This window comes from Coloeus monedula, assembly GCF_965178545.1.
Source record: "Coloeus monedula genome assembly, chromosome: 7".
Taxonomy (NCBI): Eukaryota; Metazoa; Chordata; class Aves; order Passeriformes; family Corvidae; genus Coloeus; species Coloeus monedula.
In genome coordinates this window covers 12,229,784-12,250,653 of record NC_138787.1, presented here as the reverse complement: position 1 = coordinate 12,250,653, position 20,870 = coordinate 12,229,784, and the positions used below count along the sequence as shown (strand labels likewise).

At 43.5% G+C, this 20,870-nt stretch overlaps 1 protein-coding gene across 1 annotated transcript; it reads right to left on the bottom strand.

Annotated features, from left to right (window-relative positions):
- Positions 1 to 3,506: 3,506 nt before the first annotated feature.
- BZW1 (basic leucine zipper and W2 domains 1) lies at positions 3,507 to 13,433 on the bottom strand. Its single transcript, XM_082284952.1, has 12 exons — positions 13,295 to 13,433; positions 12,798 to 12,871; positions 10,873 to 11,049; positions 9,169 to 9,263; positions 8,857 to 8,922; positions 8,452 to 8,587; positions 7,754 to 7,863; positions 7,467 to 7,637; positions 6,413 to 6,559; positions 5,957 to 6,095; positions 4,978 to 5,100; positions 3,507 to 4,732 (listed from the first exon to the last, which is right to left on the bottom strand). The coding sequence occupies exons 2-12, from the start codon at positions 12,859 to 12,861 to the stop codon at positions 4,701 to 4,703; spliced, it is 1,260 nt and encodes a 419-aa protein (XP_082141078.1). The 5' UTR covers positions 12,862 to 12,871; positions 13,295 to 13,433; the 3' UTR covers positions 3,507 to 4,700.
- Positions 13,434 to 20,870: the final 7,437 nt, after the last annotated feature.

Below are 20,870 nucleotides of genomic sequence, written 5' to 3'. Positions count from 1 at the left end.
TGCTCCAGTGTGGGCTCCTCTCTACAGCTCCACAGGTCCCTGCCTGCAGGCTTCCCCTGGAATCACAGCCTTTCAGGCATCCACCTGCTCCCGTGTGGTGTCCTCCATGGGCTGCAGGTGGATCTCTGCATCCCTGTGGTCCTCCATGGGCTGTAGGTGGATCTCTGCATCCCTGTGGTCCTCCATGGGCTGCAGGTGGATCTCTGCATCCCTGTGGTCCTCCATGGGCTGTAGGTGGATCTCTGCATCCCTGTGGTCCTCCATGGGCTGTAGGTGGATCTCTGAATCCCTGTGGTCCTCCATGGGCTGTAGGTGGATCTTTGCATCCCTGTGGTCCTCCATGGGCTGCAGGTGGATCTCTGCATCCCTGTGGTCCTGCATGGGCTGCAGGTGGATCTCTGCATCCCTGTGGTCCTCCATGGGCTGTAGGTGGATCTTTGCATCCCTGTGGTCCTCCATGGGCTGCAGGAGCACAGCTGCCTCACCATGGGCTGCCCATGGGCTGCAGGGGAATCTCAGCTCTGGTGTCTGGAACACCTGCCCCTCCTTCTCTACTGACCTTGGTGTCTGCAGAGCTGTTCCTCTCTTCCTCATATTCTCACTCTTCTCTGAGTGCAATTACATCTGTGCCATAACTTTTTTTGCTTCTTAAGTATTTTATCACAGAGGTGTTCACACCATCTCTGATTGGCCAGCCTTGGCCACTGGCAGGTCTGTCCTACAGCTGGTTCTGTCCTGGAGCCAGCTGGCATTGGCTCTGTGGGACATGGGGGAAACTTCTGGCAGCATCTCTCAGAAGCCAACCCTGTAGTCCCCCCCAGCTACCAAAACCTGGCCACACAAACCGAATACAGAAAGTTCTTCTAACCTAAGATCTGAGGGGGCTTTTAGAAAACTTCTATGGTTTTTTTTGTTTAGGGATGGGGATTGTTATTTTCTTTCTGTAGAACTTGCATATATTTCTTGTTTATTTTTCCCTGTAAATGTGCCTTGATGAGAGTTGTCCAGTTCTTCAAGTAGGTATTTACAGTTTAAACAAGAATAGTCTGGAATAGCTTCTATTTTTGTTTGCTTTGCTCTTTTAATAGCATACATAAATACCATGGGGAGGTAGATGAGGCTTTTAATTTCTAAGAACAATAATAAGGTATAAAGTATGTTTTCGTAATTGATATATTTTAGAAATGTTAGTCTTTTTATGCATAGATGAACCTTGATTATATTATCAGCATGTACTAAAAAAGTACCTTTTCTAAAAACGTTGCCATTGCTATGAACAATGTGTATCTGAATATTCTTAGTTAAAAGTAGTTGCTGGTCTAATCACTCTTCTAAAATCACTGTTCAATCCCATTTTTTCAGAAGAGGCAAACACGTAGCTATGAAAATATAATCAAAAATTACGGCAGCTGCTCCAAAGCAGCTTAGGAAGTCCTACTACTGGAATATGTAAAGGCACTGGATCCTGGCAAGTGAGTACACAAAGTCACCTGTACTTTGTTTTGGCTTTAGGATTTCTGTGATGTCACCTTCTGTAGTATGGGATGTATGTCTCAGCATTAATGCAACTGTTGCAAATCATGTCATGTTTCTGACTTTGTGTCCAGATGTTAGAGTGGTTTGAGTACCATGGACATGTTTGCATTGTTTTTGAGCTCCTGGGGCTCAGCACCTTTGCCTTCAGAGATGAAAGCTGTGGGCTTTGGGTGTGCAGTATTTGATGATGAGTATTAGACACTCAGGAGCCCACAGGCCAGTACAGAGCTCCTGCAGTTACCCATGGCCAGTAGCAGCCTGTTAGGCTGACCTCTCACTTGAGGGGTTTCACACGCTGTTGAGCTGCGCTGCAGCAGTGCAATGCTCTCTTCCTTGAGCTCTTGGACTGTTTTGGGGTCTGGTATCAAGAACCTTCTGAATCCTTTCACAACACTGGGATAGTCACAACCATGAGATGTTTGGAGCATACAGTGTATTCTCATGGAATACTGCCTTGGAGCAGCACTACTTCCTGTAAGTTGCTGTGAACCTTACAATGATGCAGTGTCTGTAATACTCCTCAGGTGAGTGAAAATGCTGGAGAAGCAGGGACTAAGGGGAGTGATTCATGCAAGAACTTCAGCTGCCTTTCTCCATTGCCAAATTGAAGAGAGATATAGGCACAAGGGAAGGGTACGAGCACAACACTTCTACACATTGCCTTCAGTCAACATTTTGGCAGCAGCTTGGTGTGAAGGATCACCCTCTTAACATTTGTAATTTACAAGCCATGCTAGTAACAGATGTAGCTTCATCTGTCACCATCAGCAAATTCAAATACCTCAACTTTGTAATCTTGACAGTATTGCTGAAACTTGAGATTCATCAACAAAGTAAAAAAAAAAAAAGTAGCATCAAGGGGAAAAATCCTCAAGGGATAAAACTTAGTACACACTAACTTCAGGAAACAGAGTACTACAGCTCTTTTTTCCTTAATCTGAAACCGATTACTGGTTGCAGGTTATGGTGAAAAATAGTTCTCAATAACTTCCTCTAACAATGAACAAAAATGTCTCTCTAGGTTTCCCTTCAGAGCCATGGCAATGACCCTGGGGGTCTTTGCCATATCACATGATTTAAAAAAGCAGGTAATTATATTTTTATGTACCTGGACTGCTATAGTGTAATTTAAATATTTTCAGATTAGGTTTAAGAGCCAGTCATCCCTTTGCTGTGTTTGACAAGCTGGCCACTCTTGTGGAATATTCCCAGATCAGATCCCAAGCTACGAACACACATGTTGGTAAACTTCTACTGCAGGGACAAAACAGAATGTCTGATTAGCACATACAGTCTGTTTGGCTAAGGAAATGAAAATTTTTCTGTTGTGGACAGCTCAATTGGGATGAATAAAATCCTGGTGGCAGATACTTATCAACCCCCTATAAGCCACTGAAGGTAAGATGTGACAGGGAAAATGCCTTTGAGGACAGAAACTTTAAGTGTAATTTAAGATAAACAACCAAACATTTTTTTATTTTCATGGAAGAATTCATGACATGCCAGGATTCTGACCACAAGAACCTCTTTGACCTGGTTCAGAAGATGCTGGAGTATGTCCCAAACAAGCACTGCTCTTATGGTGTAGAGCTTTCCTTTCTTCTCTCCATTGAAAGGCAGAAAGAGGGCACAGGCTCCTGCAGCTAAGCAGGCTGAGTCACAGGGACCAAAGGAACTTAAACACCATTGACTTCTGATTTGGTTGTGTTGTAAGTGCCTTATGTTTTAGTATGACTTCTTGGATATTTACCAAATGTTGACATAAAACTTCTTTATTATACAGATGAACCTGGTTTTCAAAGTCATGGGACATGAGCACTTTAAATGTGGAAGAGAGCACCCTAACAGCAAGAAATTATTTTAATTACATGTTATTCAACAGTCGTTGAGTTAGGCAAAAGACTGTGCACTGCTTTGTACCCTATAGTGTCACTTTCTTTTCAGATAAGGAGCAGAGACAGCCCTTGGCATTAAGTGTAAGGATGGCCTTTATTTGCTTTAAAAAAAAAAAGTTACAAAGTAAGGAAGATCACTGTAGTATTGAACAGATTGCATTGTGATGACCAATTTTTTCATTTATTTTAGTCGGTGTACTCTGGTTACCAGTATTTCAGTTAATGCTGTTAGCTTGCAACAGTATAGACTTTCCCAATCTTTCTGAATTGAACTGTCCTGAGAATTTCCATTAGGAATTAAAGTTTCAGGGAGCAGATAAGCTGTTTGGTTTAGCATGTGAGCTGCCAGCATAAAAGAATCTCTAAACTTCAAGGGGGAGGGGTAGAGTTTTGGCTGCCTTAGGTTGCAGCAGCTGTGCATTTACAGAGCAGCACAAAGCAGCTGCTTCCCTGCCCCAGCCCTGCCAGGAGCAGCACCTGGCCTGAGAAAACTGGTGGGCAGCTCTATGTGGAACAGCACTGCTTGTACTTCCATGAGGAAAAGGGGAAAGGAAGGCACCCCCAGAGATGCAAGGCCACCTGACAGCCCCTCAGGAACATGGGCCACCAGCTGTGACAGCCAGCAGGCTCAGAGATGTCACTCTTCATGTCTCACCACAGTACCAATTGCTGCCACCACAACAGCTTCTTTCCAGCAGTGGGGCAAACCCACCTTCCCCAGGAGTTGGAATAGAGGATTGCTTTATGCTGGAAGACTGGTAAAGGGATGACAAAGTACTTGGGGACATGGACAGCCACCTATGATGGGGGCTAGTTGGTGGTACAGACTGCAGTGCCACACAAGCGATGGCCTCTTCACTTGGGAGGCTTTTTTACAGTTTAATTTGCAAGCAGAACTGCCCTAAGTCTCATTCACCATATCACATCTACTCCAATACAGACAGAAATCCCAACAGATGAAGTGGATTTCACTGTGGAAGGCCTTAAATTACATTATTACAGTAGAAAATACAGGAGGTAGAAGGTAACTGAAAGGACAAATGCAGGTTAAGAGTCAAATCTAACAGCTCCTGTAAACTACTTGAACATGGTTTTAAAAACTAAATCCAGTATTTCAGTAACTATAGAAAACAGTTAAAATAAATTGACATGAGAGCCCTTATATCATGCTTGATACAGGGAGGTAGGATGTAAGAATCAGAAAGACACATGAGACATGACACTTATCTACAGCTCCTGTTTGCTTTACTGAGGCCAGAGTTTCACAGGTCAGTCACCCTCTTCAGCTTCAGACTCCGACTCTGCAACAGAGAGACCTCGTCAGCAGCCTGCCCAGGGCTCAGCCCCCAGCCCCGAGCTCAGCTGCTGCCCTGCATCCCACACAACAGCTGCTACTGGCTCCACATGGATTTCACTGGCACCCAGGGGAGCGGGCACACCAGTCTCAGGGGGGACAGTTAACATCCCCCCACTCCAAAACACAACATTATTGCATTAGGGTTCCCAGAATGCACAAGCTCCACTTCAGAGCTAAGCTGCTGCTTACCTTCTTCAGCATTCTTGAGCCATTCCACAAACTTCTTCATCTGCTCCAGAAAAACACTCTTTCCTTTTGCAAGGTGTGCATCTTTATACCACTTGAGGATGGGTTCTTCACTCAGAACTTCAGCTGTAAAGATAAGCAAGAGCAATATTAACACAGCAAACTGCTGAGAACCTGACTGGCAGCCTTTGCTTCCTCCCCTAGAAGCAGCATCACATACTCCTTCTCTGGGTACAGCTGGACACACCTGCACTAGGAGTGCCTTCAGTTTTGAAATTCTGAGAACCAGGCATTTTGGATGGGTCCTCATGCTGGGAGTTTCCTCAGCGCCGTATCTAGGATCTGCACTCTCACTCCCACTAACAGTCTGGAGTATTTCAGAGTTATTTGAGATGGTACACCCTAAGCAAAGGTTCAGTTAACAGCTAAGAACAGATGCAAATGCTTTTAAAGTCTGAAGTACATGACAAGAAGTGCTTAGGTGTTTTTTAAATTTTGCAAGTACAATATAATCTTCAGTTTAACAAGTTTCCACAGGTGCACAGTTGTGTTTTCACTGACACCTTTTATCAGACATTTAAAAAGAGCCTAGAGCAGCCCAGAACACATTGGTGGCCTCAATCTCCAGCTACTCATAGTCAATGTTAAGAGAACTAAGAAGAATAGACTATCAGGGAACTTAAAATATAAATTTATCTTTGTTCTACAACTCTTAAGCCAATCTACTGTAGACAGGCAGCAACTTTGTTTTGCACTTCCCCATGTGCCAAGGACCAGCCACATGCACCTTTGCATTTTTACAAACAGAAGATAGAATATTCTTCAGCTCATGAAGTGCAATGTTGTAGCACTGATCTTCCCTGAAGAATTTATCAGAACCGAAGCATTCTGTTTCAGAAGCTTTAAAAAACCCAACCAACCAACGAACACCAACCCCTCCAAAAACTCGAAAGCCCTGAAAGTACAACCCCACAGAAGCTACCTTTGTAGAAGAGCACCACTATTTTCTGGAAGGCCTTCATGAAGTGAATGTTGTCATAACAATACTCCTGAATCTTCAACAGAAGAGTCAGCTCTGACTGACCTTGGGTGGTGAAGGCAGCAAGTAGAGGGCTGTATTGCTGTAACAAAAACAATAAATTGGCACACACAGAGCACTTCACATTTAGCACCTGACTAAAGCTGGTTTTGCAGTTTCCATCAGCCACTGCTTAGAAATTTGCAACCACCGCCCCACCCCAAGCAGCTCTGCAGCAGTCACTGCCTCTCCCTCAGGCCCTTGGCCTGCAATACCCCTCACAAGGGGGCAAATTCCCCATCTCATGCTGTCTCTACACCAGCAGGGTTGTAGCCTTTAACATTTAAAAGGGAGCTGCAGACAGAAGGAAAATCAAGCCCTACCCAAGGGGTGCAGAAGTCCATATTGAAGTTACAATACCTTCAAATGCTTAATGGCTTGCTCTGCTACCAGCTCCTCCTTTTTGTTCCACTCCACTGTGCTCATTACACTTGACCAGATTATGGCTACCACAGTCTGTTCTGAGATGTTGTTTTTCTTCATCTCCTCCTTCACGTACAAGATGATCTGCCAGGCAGAATAAGAGTCAGCACAACAGTCGCATATGGCACTAAGCTAAATTAAAACTTCTCTTTTAAAGGCAACCCAGAAGGTTTCAGAATGACAACCAACCTGATCATACAGCAGGATTCAGGACATTAAGGAAAGACCATGTCCTGGAGTTACTTTATGATGTGTATCCCATATCGTTGCCCTATGCCCAGGAATTAATTTTGTACCTTTCTATGCCTTTAAACTGAGCCTGAGAGGGGGAAGGAAACCCTAAGCAAAACTTCTTCAAAGCAGTGTGCAGCTTGTTCAAGGTCACACAGAGATAGATACTTTTTTTTCAGCTGTGGCAGGGGACTGAGGAAGCACCCGCCTTGCTGCTCCCAGGTCAGCTTTTGGCCAGTTGCTCAGCTTCTTTTTCTCTGGAGAGAGACAGAGTTGAACTTTTTTTCCTTCCCTAGAATTTTGGATTTTCTCTCTTTTCTGCTGGACTGTGTCAATATCAGAACACGCTGGGAGGACTTTCCACCGAGCACAGAGGGCCTGGCCCTGGGCCAAGCCCCAGCTCCAAGGAGACCAAAGGGAGGACTTGAACACTTTTTCCCAGGTTTTTTCTCCACAGCGAGAGATTTTATTATTTAGCATTATTATCCTTTTCCCGTGTGTTTGTTAAATACCTTTTATCTCCTTCACATTTCCTTCGAAGAAAATGTATTTTTTCCTGAAGCTGGTGGGGGAGGGGTGGTTATAGCCTGCCTTCTCTTGGTGGATATATTTCTAAATTTGGCCAAACCGACACAGACCACAAAGCTCATACCAACCACCCTCCCAGTCCTCATTTTAATTCCTGGTGAGAGCTAAGTTCAGTACGAAAGAGAGGCACAGAAAGACAGAAAGCACCTCCACCTTGTCTACAAACACTTACATCCTTGAATGGATCTCCCCGTGACATCTGCTCCTGCAGTTCTTTCTGCAGCTCCTTCCGAGCTCCTATGGATTGCTGGTTCCGAACATACTCAGAAAGTTCTTTTAGTCCTGCTTCAGTGAAGTACTTGGAGAAGTGTTCAACACTTTGTTTGTTGGCTGGGAAGAGCTCCTGAAAATGAAGTTTACAACTCTTTTGTAAAAGAAATGTGTGTTGAGTACTTTGCTGGCAAATGCTGTTCACTAAACTGGCTTATGTAGCAGCAGAGTAGTTCCAGTGGTACTCACCATGAGCCTGTTGTCCATGTTTACTTTGCGAAGACTGACAGCCACTGCATTGATGTCTTTCTCATTTATCCATGATTTGAACAGCTTGACTGCAAAAGCTGCAGAAACACCTGTGCAATAGGAATAGGTCTATTACTAGTGAAATTCAGAACACAGGGAATCATAAGGCCTGAGTGCAGGGTACCTTGTTTGTCAGACTGTGTTCAGAGCAGCAGCTGTGCTTCCAATGAACCCCAGCACAGTCTGCAGTACCTCTCTCTGCCCAAGGACACTGTGGCCTCCAGCATGCTGGACTTTTCCTACCACTCATCAGCACCAACTCTTCCCTGTACTAAACTCAACTCTTCTTGCTGCAATTTAGGAAGCAACCTAAAGACATGACACACCTTTTGCATGCTGAAAGATCCCTCTCCAAAATACAGTAGTGTCTTGCTGGGAACACTAGTGAGCCCCCAACACAGCAGCCCCCAGTGTCATGCAGGAAGTCCTACACACAAGCTTTCTCAAGAAACTAATTTTCTTAAGTCTTAACAAGATCTTCCAGGTTGTGGGGCATCACATTTACCTTTACTAATCCTGTAATCAATCTATCACCAGAGGAAGCTTGTGAGCTGCAAGGGTGTATTGTCATCACAATTTCCACCTACTTGTCATGGTTCTATCTCCCCTTCCTAAGGGAGGAGTTGGGAGACACTCACCTTCTTTAACCAAGTTCTCATTGTAGAGACTGTTGAGAATTGATGCATTGAGTGTCCCGTTGGCAAGCAGAATACCCGTCAGCATGGCCAGTTTGTTCCGCTCAGATTCTGAGAACCCTTTCAGGAACAGCAGCAACTGCAGGACAAGTAAGAAGAGCTGCATAAAACTACCATCTCTCACTAAACTTTGGCCAGTACCTCTATGTTAAACGATTTTGTTTCATCAAGCTATTCAACTAGCAGAAGCACTAATCACTAGTAGTCATGCAAGCCAGCCATTCTTCTATTAACAACTTACAAGGGTTGTATTTTAATAATCTGTTTTATGATGTAACCCTTCTACAAAGTGATTAATTAGAAGAAGGTGAAGGTTTACTCATCTGCTGATAAAAACCCACTCCATACCTTTTTGACTTCATCTTCAAAGCCTTTCTCCAGGTACTTGTAACGCCTGATTAATTTGTTAAAAACCTAAAAAGACATAGAGTACGTTATCTTTTGCTCTGAACTATCATCTGATTAGACTTTTAAAAAACTAAGTTCAGTGAAGTAGGTCTGAACTCTTTACAGCACAGCTTGGAACACCTCTACTCTACCACTTCCAGTTTGCTTCTTAAAGCCGTGCATTATTTTTTACCTATATTTAAAACTACACAAACATTTAATTTTTGGCCATTAAACAGCTTTAAGTTAAATTGTCCTCATTTCAGAACTAACCTGAGCAAATGCTTGCATGGTTTCTAGGTCTTCCTGTGCTGCAAACACACAGACGTTTGTGCGTGTCATGTCGTCTGCCAGGGTCCCACCTGGGGCTGGAAGAGGATTTCAGCATTAGTAGTGTTACTCCCAGTGAAAGCACTGAACAGTCTCCACAGCAGAACTCCAACACCCATAGCAAACAACATGTTGTCCTTTCATGATGAACTGAATGACCTGATCACTGAAGACACCCCTACATTTCCATCTGTTCCACTGCTGCACCAGAACTTTAAAATCAGGAGCTTAGATTTGAACATTTAAATATTCTGGCACCCTACTGCTAAGGGGATTGGCAACATCTTGTTTACATATGAGTAAGTTAACGTGGCCATATGAGCTCCTCTTCCCTTAAAGGAAGCCACTGAAGCTGCTTAATTCCAGCAAGTGTCTTTTTAGTGTCTGCTGCAATAGTGCTGCTTCACGCCTTTTTTGTGACAGAGTCACAACAGTAGACTGAAACATGTAGAGACATACATTCAAAATTCAGTGCCCCAGAGAGGAGCTTGAAACTTTAGTAATTAGGCTGCTTCACTAATGAAGGTGCATTCAGGTCACCAGCTTCAGTGCCAGAACACCTCATTGATTTCTATGCCATCCTCATACAATGGAGATCCTTTTGTTATGTATTAGTCAGAAACATGACTTTAAAACCAGAGATTAGTATTTATGGCAATAATATTAAAAGCTGGTAAGGCAACAGGATGTCAGTTTTTATTCTGGCCTCATCTGACTGAAAATCAAAGCTGGTCTTCTTAGCTACCTGTTACAGGGAGGGAGTTGAGTAAAGCACCCCTTATCACCATTAATGCAGCAATGCCTTTTTCTCTTCCCCATCAGCCTCATTCCTAGAAGGAACACTTCCTAACACACTATGCACTGGTTCAGACTCTTGAATGTAAACCCACATATTCTAAGAATTACAATATGTGCTTACCTGGCTGGTGAGCATCTGTTCCTCATTGTGTACATGAGTTCACAACACTTTCTGTCATCACATTTCACTTCCTCAGTCCCCGTGGTTTTTGCTGACTTGACCACCCTCTCATTTCTCACTCCCTGATGTCTGCTAGAGCCCATGACCTCACTATTGTCAACAACAAATCATTTGCAATAGCATGTCCAAGATTGAGCGCTTCAGATTCTTCTGTAAAAAAGTTTCCTTTCCAAAATAACAAGGCAGGATGCACAAAGCACAGGATCATGTCAGAATCTTTCCGGGCAACTACTGTTCTTGTTAACACAGACCACACACCTGAAACAAGCATTCATCCATCTCTCATCATTACAAGTGAACTTGACCAGAGTCAAGATCTACTCCTGGTAAAAAAAACCAAAAACCCAACCAACAAAAACTAGCCAAACAAACAAAACCAACCACAACCTCCACACCCAAAAATCCAAAGTACTTTCTTCTAAGCAGTGTTTCTACAATCTACACTTTGAGGAATACAAACAGACTCAAGTAAAACTGAGGCAGGTTATACAGAGTATTTCTACAGTAACTGCTCAATCACCAAGATGGTCATGTAGTTTACCACAGATTAACTTAAACCCTGCTCTACACTCTCAATGGGCTCTTTAGCAGAGTTTTTACACTGAAAGAAAACACTTTCGCAGAATGAAGTGAATGAAGCTGACAGCAGACACACCAAAGGGACTCACCCAGCATTCCACCAGCCACCAGGATGTCAAAAAGTGTTTCTGCATAGCGGCGATAATCAAGTTTTGCACCAGAAGCATCAAGAAACTTTGCTACTGCCTCCAAGTCAGTGCCAGTTTCAGTTAAACCTTGAATAATACAGTCCTGGAACTGAGTAGGGTCAAACCTCTCTTTTTCATCTGTAAAGCAAAAGTGTTGAAAGAAGATTTCCATGAAGAGTTCTTTGTGATGATCATTACTGGGCTCTAATAAAGCTTACCTGACTTCTCAGTTTGATTCTTATACCCCTATTCTCATCTTAGATCACTCTTTCCCTCCAAAACCAGAGATTTAGCTCATGCTGGAAGGCAATTCTTAATACTTGTCCCTACAATTTTGTACACCTGACTCCATTACCCATGGTTGGGCCTCTCTCTGTTTCAGATGAAATATTCTGACTGACAAACTGCATACCATTACCACATCCAAGTCACCTGGCAATTTGCTTTGTGGCTATGAAGACCATCCCTTCCTCTTAACCTGGAGTTACTGAGTTTGAGGCAATTACTTTTCCTCAAGTGCCAGGGGGAAATGTAGACATACAAGCTAAGTTAATGGACTGTAACTGCAGATCTATTTAGCATCCTTTGCTGTTGTTAAGCAGAGCACACACTTCTTCACACCTGAGACACATCTGCTGATCATTGCCTTGTTTTTACTACAGGGGGGGCATAGTCAACATGCAACAAATCCACCCATGTAACTAACAAAGTCTTAAAGACAAAAGGTCTTCAATTTTCCTCATCTCAATTTGTCCTTAGATTATGGAAATCATGAGATGAAAAGTTTCCAAAGATAAGAGAAGTCAACTGCAGATCTTATTTTGAGTGCTGTCTACAACAGCTTAGCCAATTCTGTTAGCAGTTTAGTATGGCATACTGGTGTCCAAGCATCAATGCAAGTATCAACACATTAGTAACAGCTGGTGCAAGTCTGGAAATACTGGATCAGTTATTTTCCAGGACAGATCCACAAAGCACATTGTTCAGAAGAGCTGCTTCAAAGCTGAACTACGGTTAAATGCTTAAAAAGAGACTAAACCCATGACTGCTGGCATTTCACCTGCTGGACAGCCCACATCAAACTCTCTCATACAAGAGATTCTCAAGGTGCTTTGACATTCGAACAGGTTCTATAAATCAAAGTGTGCTTCTGCATGTACAGCATCCCTAAAGCTGCCTGTTAGAGCTGGAACACTGCTGGTATACACGTAAAACTGTACTGAACAGAAACTCTAAGAGCTGTCCCTACTTCCTCTTTGCTGGAAAAAAGCTCCACCAAAATATTACGTTACTCATCCCACCTCTTTAGTCACCAACTCTTCTTATGGAAGTAACTGTGCATGTAGAGACAGGCCTTTGCATATCCCATGCGTTGGGGGTTTTTTGGATGTTGACTAGGAGATGTGTGTGTGGGTGGGTATGTAGGAGTTTTTGGTGGGGTTTTTCTGTCAAGTTTTTAAAATTTAGAAGAGGACAATGTAACTTTTATCCAGGGGCTAAGACTGAAATTTTTACTCTGTTAGATGCTCCTTAGATGTGCATATTAACCTGCAACAACGCTGGAGCTCCCTGTAATTCTGGGGTACTGGATCCTTCTGCCTGCAGGCTAAACATACTCAGGACGGTTCTAGAATGACCATCTTTTAGGCCAAGGTTATCACAGTAAATTCAATGACAAGTCTGAGTGCCAAACATTATCTATTAGTGCAGAGAACATTGAAGCACCCAGGGTCAGCCTCAAGATTCTGCACTTAGTGGGGCTTCATGTAAAAGGTTTATGGTGAGCGCATGAAGGCACTGGTTTGTTTACTGACAGAAACCGACGTTTTACCGTACGCACAGCGCCAGCAGCCGGTCTTGGCAGCGGGCACGGCACGGTAACTCACCTCTTTTTCTGGTTTTAAAACGCTGGCCCGATAGTGTCGGCTTCTGCGGCTTTTGATTATTCATAAAAGACACCCTGCAAGGAAGCAGAGACACCCGTGAGGACGCCGCGGGCAGGGGCCGCGCTGCCCGCTCGCCCCCGCCGCGCCGCTCCTCCCTCCCGCTCCCGCGGCGCTGGGCGGCTGCGGGCGGCGCCGGCCCCCGCCCGGCTCCCGGCACGCACCGGGCTCCCCGGGCGGAGGCGGCCGCAGGGCGGAGCCGGGGCCCGCACGGTGCCAGTGCCCGTGCCCGGCCCTCTCGCCCCTCGGCCAGGCCGCACGGCCCGAGCTGGCGGTGCCGCAGCTGCCGCCAACGCTGCCGCGCTCCCGGTGCCCGTGCGCGGGAGGAAGAAGGGGTACACCCCCGCCCTCCCCCGCCTCCGCCGCGGCGCAGCGCGGTGCGGCCCTTACGGGCCGGGCTGTCACAGCCGGCCGCCTCCCGCCCGCGCCCGTCTCCTCACCGACTTTAAGGCAGAGAGAAAACGCCCGAGTGGCCCGGAGCGGAGACGGGCAGGAACGGCAGCGAGGAGCGGCAGCAGCGAGAGCTCTACGAGCGGAACCGACGCCAGAGGAAGAAGGGAGGGCCACCCTCCGCCCCGCCCCGCCCGAGAGGATGGAGGGAAGGGGCGGCAAACGGGGCGGGCTCTCTCGGGGCCGCGTGTGTTGCCGACTTGCTGGTGCCTGGGGCTCCCTGCCCCGTCGAGCCCTACCCGGGGGTGATCGCGCCCGGGACTCAGCGCCTGGTGCCCCACGCGCACCCCGGCCCTGCGGTGGAGCCCGCTCAGCACCGCAGGGACCCGTCCCGCCTCGCCTGGTCTGTGGCCCACGGAGCGCAGCAGACAAGAAGCGCCGGGGGCAGCACCAGGACCTGCGGTGCATCGAACTTTAATACCATAGCTGTGTGGTACTTGACCCTAGATTTGCTCTTGCAGTTGTAATAATTTCTTCTTTCAGATCCTGGTGGTAACATCACCATATAAGCACTTGACGTACTGCAGCCTGTGCAGACAGGACTGTCAGTTACAAGCTGTATGCATCTGTCACGCAACAAAGTCCCTGAGCTGCGGAAGTGCAGGCCTTCTCTACTGCTGTTAAAACGCCGCTTCTTCTGCTAGCAATCACCACAACAGGTCTCATCAGCCCTTCAGGTTAAGTAGGGTAGTCTGTCTGTTAGCAGACAGCATAAACACACCCACTGTGTTAGTGGAGGCCCTTTAAGTACTGTGTAAAAAAGATAGGCTGCCGAACTCACACAGCAGCACAGAACTGGAGAACAACATGGAGAATGCTGTAGAACAGGAGACGCAATTGCAGCTCTATTTTTTGCTCCCCAAAAGGCCAAACCACCAAACGAATCTAGACAACACAAGCTTCCTTCTAGACCTTACGCAGCTGCAAATTTCCATGAGGTTTAAGTATAATGTTCCCGTGACTAAAGGTCTTGAAATGACCAGTTATCAGGTGTATGAATGGAACAAATCACTAGGCTGCAGGAGTGGAAAACGCGATCCTTGTTATTGTCAGTAGGAGCCAGATTTCATCTCATACCATTTTTGTTACTGTTTCTTCCTTGAAACACTACTGGCAATAGATTCCAGTGTCACAAAAGAGCAGGACAATGCCTTACAAGTTTTATTCAAGAAACGTTTTTGCAGATTCCAGTTAACAGCGCAATGAAATCCCCAAAGTACTAACTTCAAAAATACCACATTTAGAGGAAGCATTTTCACCTTAACATTTGCAAATATTTGCCCATTAATTCTAAACCCAAGGCACTGATTACTTTGGTGCTCATTCTAAAATGAGAGCATTTGTCTAAATCACAATTAATTAAAAAGCCAAGAAGAAAAATCAGAAATTACCACATTTTAAGGAAAGGAAACACAAAGAAATAATAGTTCCTATTGTCAGCTCCCTGAAGTCCTTGATATGACAAAACTGCAAAGCCTATTAGCAGTTGAGCTTTTCCCGTTAGCTGTAGTTTCTCACACTTTAACAAGAGAAATGAACAGGAAAACTTTACCGATGTAAAGGACTAAGATATTTTTGTATCTACAGATTTAGATTAAATGTGACTTATTTGAGCATCTGTGTAGGTCACACTCTCTTCTCTACTATGCTAATTTAAGCCTGCACTGTCATCATTGAAATAAATGAAAATAAATTTGTAACTAAGCACAGGATCTGAACTAATGCAATACCAGTTGAGGATCTCCAGAGTTATTTCTTATGCTAGTGTTTTGGGTACAGAGTGATGTTAAATGTGTTCTTACTGTTAATTTTGTTGCTTTGAACTATCAACTATCAAAGTTAGGTATTGATTTGTATGTATACCTATGCTGGCTCAGCTCAGCCATTTCCTTTTCTCCCTCTCAAATACCTTTGCATTTGTTTTTCAATCTCTTCTCCTCCTGGGGAAATGCTCCATCAAGATTCATACAGCTGCCACTGGATCACTTTAAAACCTCCTTTCCAAAACCATGTCTGTCAGAGTGCCAGTTGTTTGGCACAGCTGGGTTAAACTGGGAGCTGCCACACCTATGATGAACTGCTATTGTCATGGTTCCCCTCTCGGCCCTCCCCTCCACCTTTCCCTCTTGGTCACCTGCTGCACATCTGCTCTGCACACCTGCTGATGGTTGCTATGGGCAACCTCACCTCTGTTGGGAACAAAGCTGGTACTGGGAACCTGTCCTGCTGTTTAACCCTTCCTACTGCCAGTACACCTCCCTCACCTTGTGCCCTCTCCTCACCTAGAGATGAATGCATCAGCTTTGTCCTGCTTCACCATTTTGCTGGAAAGAAGGGGCAAAACTGTGGGTAAAGCAGAGGAGGAGTGGTGATGACAAGGTGGTGAATAGCAGTGATTATATTCCAGTTGTGAGAAAGGCCAGAATTGACAGTGATTCAAAGAGATCTGATGATGTGAAGTGGGCTGCCAGGAAGCAGAGATAAACTGGTGTGTTACTGGGGTGGTATTAATGTATCAGTGCCTAGAAATACTTGGCATTATGTACTTTTAGAAGCTGTTCTACTGAAATATTGATACATTGCCCATCACTAATTTGTACAGTTTCTAGTTCTGATCTTTGGGATTTTCATATGCTGGAAGAACAGAAAAAAATAGATAATAACAGTTGTGACTCTCAAACTGGATGTAGAAGTGACAAAATGGTACTATTTTTGATCTGCTCTTCATTGCAGATATGTTCAAAATTGCATGTAAGTTCTTTGAAGTTCATGAGGTAACTCCAGAATTATTCCAGTGTAGCATGAAACACATAAATGACAGGTCTTTTACTTGGCAGGACAAGAGAACTGGTGCTTATATCGTGCTCTGCAAAGATGGTGTGGTATATATATATGTGTGTGTGTAAGTATTACAGTTCTCATTTTTTCTTGCAGGAATGCTTGCAGTCAGCAAGTGGCTGAAGGAGTCATCTGTTAGTTTGATCCTTAGGAAAGCAGTACTAATCTATATCAACAGCCCATGGCTTACAGGTTCCAGGTTTGTCTTTTGGAACCTGAAATAAAATATAAAAAATCATTTTGCTAAGGGGAAAAAAAACTTACTGTAATTCACAAATGCATGTTCCTTATCAGCCTTGCAAATGTCATTGCACACACATAATCTCAATTCTCTCATGTTATAAAAGATTGGGAAATCAACCAACTTGCCTGTAGTGAACAGCGGCATTCTTGTAATTGAACAGGTAATTAACTCATATCTCCATAGCACAGGTGAGTTCTGAGCCTTTCAGGCTCAGATTACAGTTCCACTATGCCATACAGTTTAATGAGACTGCACTGAATCATGGGGGCCATGATTGCAAAGAAAGCCTACAGTTCTGAGTGCATTCCTGGAGATAGTACATCATCTCCTCGTGTTTGGATAGCAAATTCATCTTTATTTAAATTCTAAGTTGTTACCAAGTTTTTACACAACATTTAGCCCACTAAGGTTCTTGATGTTAGTTATGACTTCTATGAATATGAGAAGTTCTATCACTGAGAAACACTTTGCTGGATATCCTGCACAGAAGGAAGCAGAAGTGGATGGATGCAGAATTCCCAGCCCCAACCTCCAGGCAGGGGTCTCTAGCTGGCTACTATTGGAAAAGAGGGGCCAGCAGGTCTGCCTGATGTAATTTGTATCCCTTTTCATAGAGAAATTTTCAGGCTAGAGCACAATAGATTTGTTCAAACTCAGGTCCATGGAGCCTTTTAAGTTGAAAGCTTTAATTAATTGACCTTGTCACAGTTTCATTAGATGTTTCCTATTTTCCAGTCTCCCGAAGTGTTTTTTTTAGTTTGCATTCTGACTGGATATGCATTGATGGGAAAATGGCTGGTAAACTAAACCCTTGCTGTTTATCAAGTTCATAATTGCTCCTGTGCTTTTTACTACTTTAATTTTTTTAGTCCCTTTTTTTCCTCTTTAACTTATAAATAAGCAGAAATTTGGGTCAAGTGACAATGTATTAAGCAACTCCAGATGTATCTACTTCTACAGTTCCAAAGGACTGAGTGTAATGGAAAACCTGTGAAGTGGCTATTGTCAGGAAACAATGTCATCATTCCCATCTTGCCCTGCTTTCTGAAGAAACACTTGTGTAATCATTGTTGACTGGGACTGATATGGGAAGGGAAGTTGGCTCCTGCCTCATCCTACAAAAATAAGTACTCTCCAGCAGGCTACTGCTCTGTCCTGCCAACCCTTGTAGTGAGGGAAGTGCAAGACACAGGAAGAGCAGATTGAAGGCATTACTCTGGAAAGACACAGAGAACTGCAAAGGCGAGGGTGCATTTTCTTGCCATCCTCATTTTGAAGAAAGCAGAGGCAAAGCACAGAGGTGGTTATCCAAATAACTTTAGTGACTGTGGAAGAAATTTCAATAAAAGGGCATAGTCCACTAGTTGTGGGTTACCTGTTCCATGTATGCAAGAGGGAAGATACGGCATGTGAAAAACAGCCAGAGCTGGTGCTGCATTGCACTTTCAGAGAGGCCAATGGATACCCAGAGGAATATGAAATACATATGCTTATTGACAGATGTCAATTGCAATCCCATTCCTTGTCTTATGGTTAATACAAGATTTAACCAAAAATGAAACTTTCCTCCTTTCTTTTCCCAAACCAGTTCTAAACCTATTCTAATCATAACCAGAATTGAACAGTATCTTCGTGAGAAATATCTTCAGCAAAATTAAAAATGTAGGCAGACTCTCCCAGGAACAGTCATCAGGCAAACTCTGCCCCTCATGCAAGAGTCCACAGAAAAACCAACTCCTCAGTTCTCTATCCATAAACCCTGTCCTGGAGGGTTTTAGAGTGCTCAATTCATATACCTGCTACCTCCAGTTACCAAGCTGATTTCAGTGCTGGCATTGTTTACCTGCTTATTTTTAATGTGAGGCTTTAAAAGTCAAAAGTAACAGTTTACTACAAGTTGGATCTTGCATTACCTTGCAGGGCTGGCTACTTGTATCTGAGAAGTGGTTCATACTCAATTTTGAATTACATAGGGCAGTTAGGATGTTAGCAGTACTCCAAAGTAAAAAAAGGGATGGAGTGTTCCGCTTTTTCTGGATATTGCATGGGCTGCAGGATGATAGCTTTTGTTTTGATTCATGGCATTTGTCAGGGTACTCTTAGGAATGGAGAAAGCTGGTGATGGGTTAGAATTTCAGAAGAGGAGGAGTTTGGTTTCCTGCTGTGTCTTGTTAGTCAATGACATTACGCTGATTTGCCTCAAAAGAAACGATTACCCAGTAACTGGTAAAATGCCTCTCATCTCACTCACGCTTTATTTTCCAAAGAAAGGGTGCTGTCCACCAGTGATTAACACATCCATATTTCTTTTCAGGACAAAATGGAGTGGACACCCAGTCCTAAAAGGAACATTAGAAAAATCCCATTTTATTACAGCCTATTGATGCAGATTGCAAACGACATTACATGTACATGCCCAAACTCCTAGTGGTGGCAATAAATCAGCCCATTTTATGTTTTAGTTTCTTATTAACCTACCATGCCTGAGTTTGGGCTGATTCAGCAAGTTTTTCCCGGTGGTTCTTTTTGGTTGGTGTTTTTTTGGGGTTTTTGTTTGTTTGTTTTTTGTTTTTTTTTTCAACAGTAACAAACTAGAGGAAATTAGTTTTTCAGTAGTTTTCTCTTTAGCTTCTCAATGGGGAGATGCAAGTTCCATGAAAAATGGACAGGACAGGGAAAGGCAAGGAAGTCAAAGTAAAGGAGAGCTGTGGCACAAAGGGCTGATGTGAGCATACATATGTATTAGGATAAAAACCATCTTCACTGAATATCTGGAGTGAAATTCATGCCACCATGCCTCAGAGAGGCCTGAATTGTTGGGATTATACAGATCAGACCAGAGGGAAACTGCCTCCATGCCTTTGTTCTGGCTTTCAGACATTAAGTGAATATCTTTGCCAAGAGGCCAGAGAATTTTCAAGCCTCGATCCAAGATTTACTGCCAAAGAGATAAAAAAGATGATGTCATCAGGATAACCCCCCAAGGAGGGTTCAGGACTGAAGTTCCTTTTTCATTTAGTCTTGTCATCTTTAATTTAGTTTAGTTAAATCACTCCTTTGATTTAGTTAAATTAACTTGTTGGCTGCTACAGCTGCAAGTACAGCAAAGAGTGAAGGTTTAGTACCTTCCCACCAAATGCTCCATCAACACGTTTCACTTTTTTTTTCACATGTATTTTTTTTGGACTGGAGGTTTGAAGCTGAAGCCACCAATTCCTGCTAAAGTGAACATCCAGAATTTTACCTACCAAAATACATTAAAAAATGCCTGTTGTCTGTGACTAATAATATATTAAGAGCTATCAGGTTTAAGACTCCAGGGCAGAAAAACAGAGTTGCTATAGAAACAAACAAAAAAATTTCCAACAACTAAAGGTGCCAGTGAAAGCACAGTCTATTCTTTAAAAGAATGGTGGAAATGTAAAAACAGCTCTGTAAACTCGTTCAATTATCTGGTGCCAGATATGATAATCCCTGTATAGAACTGCATGTTTCATCTGCAGCTGGAGATAAAGCATGCACTAAAACAGCAAGCCAAATGGAACCGAGGGATTGTTTACAGCACACAGTCAGTGTAACTAAAATACTGACATTGCATTTTGAAAATACCTCCTCTGACAGTGCTTCCAAAGATGTAAATAGATGTTTAACTTGTCAGGCTGACAAAAAGAAAAGCTTAAAAAATGCAAGCCACCAATGAACTGCAAAAGCTAATACTAAACATATAGAAATTAACATATATTCTTTGAAACTGTTGTTTGCTACAGGCCTACAATCCAACTTTGAAGTTAACTGGGATCTGTTAACTTTTTTTCCCCACAAAACTTCATACCATTCATATGTTATTATTATTTCCATATTAATTTATCATTATTTATACATGATTCTGACCCCATCATCATCAATGTCACTATTCATACAAGCAATGCAACTTGTCTGAAATACACTTTCTCAAGGAGAAGACACTCATTGCTGCAAAAAAGTGATTGTCCAGTATTGTACTGATTGTCACTAAGTTTAGGGGGATTTGACCAATGTATCTAAGACAGAATTAGCGTTTTCTCAACAAGATGATTACAGTCATATTATCTATCCAAGATACCCTTTGTTCATCCCACAGTAACACTGCTCATTTGTGTCTGTACTGCCTTGTATAAAACTAACAGCACAAGACCTGCTGTTCCATTCAGCTTCATCATTGGCAGTCAGGCCATTTATTTTCATAAAAGGATTCAGATAAATTAATCTGAACTGGGAACCCCATTAGGGAGTTTCAAGAGAAGCACAGAAGGCTGAAAGCAACTGCTGGTCATGTAGTTCAGCTTTAAGGTTATTTAGAAAGGTAAGAAGCAAGTATGACAGAATCACAGATACTGTGATTTGGAAGGATCCACAAGGATCATCAAGTCCAATTCTTAATGAATGGCCCATATGTGCATTGAACCTACCATTAATACTTTGTTTTACCTGCACATCTGGTGCAT